General features: G+C 37.2%; 1 protein-coding gene across 1 annotated transcript; it reads left to right on the top strand.

Annotated features, from left to right (window-relative positions):
- Positions 1-2,445: 2,445 nt before the first annotated feature.
- nmur1b (neuromedin U receptor 1b) lies at positions 2,446-5,747 on the top strand. The gene is made up of 3 exons (XM_056742498.1): positions 2,446-3,301; positions 4,681-4,926; positions 5,590-5,747. Exons 1-3 carry the CDS (start codon positions 2,446-2,448, stop codon positions 5,745-5,747), a joined length of 1,260 nt encoding a protein of 419 aa, XP_056598476.1.
- The last annotated feature ends 253 nt before the right edge of the window (positions 5,748-6,000 follow it).

Raw genomic sequence — 6,000 nt, 5'->3', positions numbered from 1 at the left:
AGGACCAAGACCTTAAAGTCCCTGTGAACCGGAAGTTGTGATCGTTTTTACTTCCGTATTCCAACACATTTCCGCGTGAAAAGGAATTTCTAAGGATAAAATTAGTGGGTGTGGCTTGCGTTTTTCACTGCAAATTGATTGGATGTGTAAAAACAGCTGTTGCAGTAGACTTGTTCAACTTGATGTGGCGCCGCAAGGTCTGTCAGGCGGATGACATCAAAGTACCGAGAGAGTGATCCGAAAAGACATAAAAAAGTTTGCTTTTAAATCACTCTCACGGTACATTGATGTCATCTGCCTGTCGGATCATGCCAGGCTGCATCAAGTCGAACAAGCCTATTGATTTTAAACTGAAACTGCCAGGAGAGTGACAATTGAAGGGGAGGAGTTAACGGATGCTCTGGCCAAGCCGTCTACTTTACATCATTTTAGAGTCATTTCAGGGCGGAAGTGTATTTTCAGATTTTAACTGAAGATTATGAGGGTACGTGAATTTTAAAAGAAAATAACCCACGTTGATAAGCTATTTAATTTAAACGCTGAACTGTTTCATGAAAAAATAAGAATTGTCATTTTTTGTTTCACTGGGGCTTTAAGACAACTGACATGGTTAACCATAAACGATATTTTGGAAGACACATTTATAAGATCTCATCTTAAGAAACATCTATTAAGAAATAGGATCTGCATTATTTTTAGATCACTATTCAGACTAAGCAGATTTGTGACATTTGAACTCTTTTGTACAGAAGACAGTCTCTCATGCTTTCATTTGGAAACATCTCAAATCATGCTGATATAATATAGATCATCAGGTTTTACAGAACTTGTGAAGTCAATGTTCATTCATGTGCATGCTGCCATAAAGCAAACGCAGGCACACAAAATGTAAAATAGAATTTCATTTCAATTAAACTTTTTAGACACTAAAATCAATAATGTTTTTATGAAGCTAATGGCTGGAATACACTACAAGACTTTTAAAATCAGAACAGATTTCTTTAAAACTAGACCATAAACATGCAGACTTTTTGAAAGTTTCAGATAGAAACACACTAACTGGTAAAATCTGCAGACTGGCACAGACTTTCTGCAACAAGCCCAGAATGAAAATCTGGGAAAATCTGAGATAAAGTCTTATAGTGTATTGTAACAGGTTTATGTACCCTACTGTGTGCCATGACCCTGCCAGGATGAATATAGTGCTCAGACATTAAAGGTGATCAATATGCTTGTTTAGTTGAAATATGGCATTCTGACGCTTTCAAGTAGAAAAAAGAGTGGTGGTAGTATAAAGGTCCTACGTCACTTAGGGGGAGGAGATGCAGTGAGAATAAACAGAGAGAGATGTAAGAAAGAGAAATAGCTTGTGCGGGTGTCTCTTCATTGCTTGATCATGTATGAATGCTCCACAACACTGCATCTAATCTGATCCTAACGTTCACTTTGCTGGGAAAAGAGGGATATGTAAAGCTCGAGAAATAACATTTTCAACAAAACTTCAAACAGGTAAGTTTGGCATTCACTATTTGCCTACTGGTTCATAAGGCAATTTGTGATTGATTTAAATTGAAAATTCAGTAACTTTGATTTTCTTAATAGCAGGCAGAAACTTTTCCAAACCAGTGTGCTTATTTTGACATAACAATGAAAAAAAAAATTCTACATAACATTGTAAAAAATACATAATCAAGCTGTCAATTTCCCTTTATCATAGGAGTTCCTTGCTGTTTGTAAAACCCATTAAAATGTATACAATTTGGTCAAAATTGTCAAGCTTAATCTAAATATGCTACGTTATTTTTTAATCCCATGTTAGGTAAAAGGACGAACCCATCTCGTTGGGTTGTAAAGTAACCTGTGCTGGGTTGTTTGACAGAGAGACATTTTTTTTTTGAATACTATAAAATGTAACCATGTGCATGCCTTTTTGAAAGTGTGCGGGTCCTTTTTTCTATTTTTGGATATATTTGCTGTGAATTTTACGTACCTAATGTTTCTTGATATGTCGATATTTGGACTAATATTTTGCGCTACAAAATATTCTGTTTGTCCATTTTTTAACTTTAAAATGATTTTTTCTCAAAGTAAGCTACTTGTATGTTGATTATCCTGAAAAGTTTATATATTTATATGATGTGAAACATTTAAGCATAGAAACACTGGTGCTTGGAAAACCTTTAACAGTCACATCAGCTGTCTCCAATGTCACAAAATGACACATCTAATCTTTAAGTGGTCATGCACTATTCTTCAGCCATGTTTGACTTTTTGACCTTCACAGTCTGAGCTCTTATGTCCAAAGACAATATACAGTTCTTCAGAAAAAAAATAACCTTCAAAATTGTTATCCCAGAATTGATCTTTTATGTCTCTTATTTATGTCTCTTATCTCTCATTTTTGCTTTTTTCAATACTTCTTCAGTCATTTCCCACCAGTCACCAATGATCCAGCTCAACTGCTCATCCCCAAATTCCCTGTACATAACCGTGAATGCATCATGGTGCTCCGAAGGGAACAAGTGCCTTAGCACAGAAGACATGGCAGACCTTTGTCTGAGCCGCAGAGCTTACCTGGAGAAGATCATGGGGCCTGGCCGTTCTCCCCTCTTTGTTCCTATGTGTGCCATTTATCCGCTCATCTTTATAGTTGGTGTCCTGGGCAACAGCCTGACCTGTATTGTCATCGCCCGACACCGCGTAATGCGCACAACAACAAACTACTACCTGTTCAGTCTGGCGATTTCTGACCTTCTTGTCCTATTGCTGGGCCTCCCATTGGAGATTTATGAACTTTGGAACAATTATCCTTTTCTGTTAGGAGTTGCCGGCTGCTATTTCAAGACCTGCCTGTTTGAAACGGTCTGCTTTGCTTCCGTGCTCAACGTGACTGCCCTCAGCGCAGAGCGGTACAGAGCAGTAGTGCATCCCCTCCATGCCAAATACACAGCGACACAAGCTCACGCCAAGCGGGTTATCATTGCATTATGGGGGATCTCTTTGTTGTGTGCTTTGCCCAATACCAGCCTGCATGGTATTGCAACAATAAAACCCCGTTTTGGACTCACATTCCCTGAGACAGCCGTCTGTGCTCTGGTGCACGAAATCTGGATCTACAACCTGTTGGTGCAGATGACAGCAGTGCTGTTCTTCATGCTCCCCATGTTGATGATCACTGTTTTGTATGTGCTCATCGGCCTGCAGTTGCATCGGGAAAGAGAGTGTTTTGATTCAATGACTGGGCTCAGTGAGGACGGATTGCATCAAAGGGCATGTCATCGCCAAGTCATAAAAATGCTTTGTGAGTTCAATTTCAAGCTCTGTTGGTGTCTGTAAGCCACAATGTTTACATTTCAGCATTCGGAGACCCATTTTATTGAAGCAACTTACACTGCATTTGGAGTACCGAGAGGTACATTTTATTATTGCACTTTCATACCTTGAGAGATCGGATGGAGTTGCTATTTCATCCCTGTATGGTTTTCACAGAAGATGATGTTTTGAAGAATGTTGGTAACTAAAAAAACGTCTGTAAAGTGGGTACCACCGTTGTACATTCTTAAAAATATCTTCTTTTTTGTTTTGCAGAAAAATGGAAGACAGTTATACAGGTTTGAAATGGCAAGAGGGTGTGTTAATGATGACAGAATTTTCATTTTGGGGTGAACTATCCCCCCGTGTTAAAAGAATTTTAAACAATTTTACTTTCCAAATCGTTATTTACTTAAAGAAGTTAAAAGAAATTTATAATCGTAAGAATCAAACCTTGCAGATGTTAAGCTTGCGTTACGATAATATCTCTATATCTCTAAATATAAAACTTAAAATAGAGAAACACATAACGAATGAGAATTGAGAGTTCCACCCTATCTCCAGTTACGTTACATTCTCGCTATGTGGTTTACGTAAGGCTACATGCACTTCAAGGAACCTCATGGAACACGTTAGAATAATCTATCCTGATAAACAGAGCCGGTACCCAACTGCGCTTTATCAGCCTCTTGTCATGTTATTGTAAATAAAAGCGAATCTGATTTATTAATAGAATAATTTTGTATCTGGCTTATTGTAATTTCTGGTCAGTACTACACTGTGTGGGCGACCTCTGAAATTTTAACAAAACCTTAAAGAAACAAAATACTTTAGATCTAGGCAAGTTAATAAACACTGTCAGCCGCACAGATGTGTGCCAAGAGTAACAGTTTGTGTTATACTTTGAAACACATACAATTGTCTTGAAAAGTATTTAAACACTTAAGTCTAGATTAGATAAAAATACATTACACCTATCTGCAAATGCACTCCAAAATGCCTTTATAGTGGATTTCTTTTGTTTAAATAACTTTAACAAATACTTTTAACCAACTGGTCCTAGGTGATTTTAAATGGATGGGTTGCCTTAGTTTCCCTTATATTCCCTATAAGTGTAGTTTGTCACATATTTGTGTCTTTTTGCTAAACGTTTTTTAAAACCTGTATGACTTTCTTTCTTCTGCTGAACACAAAAGAAGATATTTTGAAGAACGTTGGTAACCAAGCAACATTTGCCCCATCGACTTCCATTGTATTTTCACAAAACATCTTCTTTGTGTTCCACAGAAGAAAATCATACAATCACATTAAGTTTTCAGATACACTGTTGGTCTATCAATAGTATAACATATTCCCTCTGTTTCACAGGTGCATTGGTGATCGTGTTTGGCATCTGCTGGGCACCTTTTCATATTGATCGTGTCATGTGGAGCTACATTGACACATGGACTGCCGAGCACCACCGTGTCTATGAGTACGTGCATCTCATGTCTGGTGTCTTCTTCTACCTGGGCTCAGTGGTCAATCCCATCCTGTATAACCTCATGTCTTCACGCTTCAGAGAAATGTTTCGTGAGGTGGTGTGCCAAAAAAGCCAGCGTCAGCTTTCCATAAGTAAGGTCACATTGCGTAGTGTTGTTTCTGCCACGCTTTCTGCCTCTCATTCGTCCTCGCTTTCGGTGAAGTTTCACCCTCGCGGGCTGCAACAACCTCTTTAGATATTACGTCAAGATTCGGTTGAATTTATTGTCAAAATGTCAAATCACTTGCAGCTACTTGGAAAACGGAGCACTCAATACAGTTTACATTTCCATTCGTTGACATGCTAAAATGTTACAATGATAACACATGGTAACATATACCATGATAACACACAGTATATACTTTTCTATAATATTAGAATAATACCATCAAGAGGTAAATAACATGCCAGTAATGTCATCCAATGTAATTTTTGTAAATCTCCAAAATCCCCAATTTTTTTTAAAGGAATTGTGTAGGAAGCTATATTTCATATATTTATTTCATATCACATTTTCAAAGCGGATAAAATATTTATCTTTACTCTATGTGATTTTAAACTTTTGCCAATGTATTCTTTATGATGTATATGGGAAGTTAAATACTTTAACAAGTCAAATCTCTAACACATTGAAAAAATTAAATAGCTAAATGCCACTATTATTGATATTTTAGTTGTACATGTTTGTTTAATATTGCTGACTCTGGACCTTTTATTAAATAAGTATGTATCTATTTAAACTCTTACAACCTAAGGGGCTGTGTCCATGGGAAAAATGCAGAGCACCGGCGCTAAGCCCGAAGAAATAACACCAGCTGCTTGCATTTTCAAAAAAACGCAGCATTTCAGTTGGAAACAATTGAAAAAACACACCATACGCCGGCAGAATCGCCTCAGTGGAAACGGCCCCTAAGTACTGCATTTTCCCCTTATTAATCTATTGCACCAACAGGTTATGTCTTTGGAAGTTAAAACATTCTGTAGTAGCTAATGCAGATATTTGGGTTTGATTCCCAGGAACAATTGAAAATATATATTGCAATAAATATTATTGTTGCCAGTTTTGTTTTTGCTTTGAATTTCATTAGTTATTCTCAGCCGTCTCTAATATATCATAATAAAAATTTTCCACTGCAACACTTCACTTACACAGTATATACTTCATA

This window comes from Triplophysa dalaica, chromosome 3 (assembly GCF_015846415.1).
Source record: "Triplophysa dalaica isolate WHDGS20190420 chromosome 3, ASM1584641v1, whole genome shotgun sequence".
Lineage (NCBI taxonomy): Eukaryota > Metazoa > Chordata > Actinopteri > Cypriniformes > Nemacheilidae > Triplophysa > Triplophysa dalaica.
The sequence above is the reverse complement of the archived record's forward strand: the minus strand, read 5'-3'. Positions and strand labels throughout refer to the sequence as shown.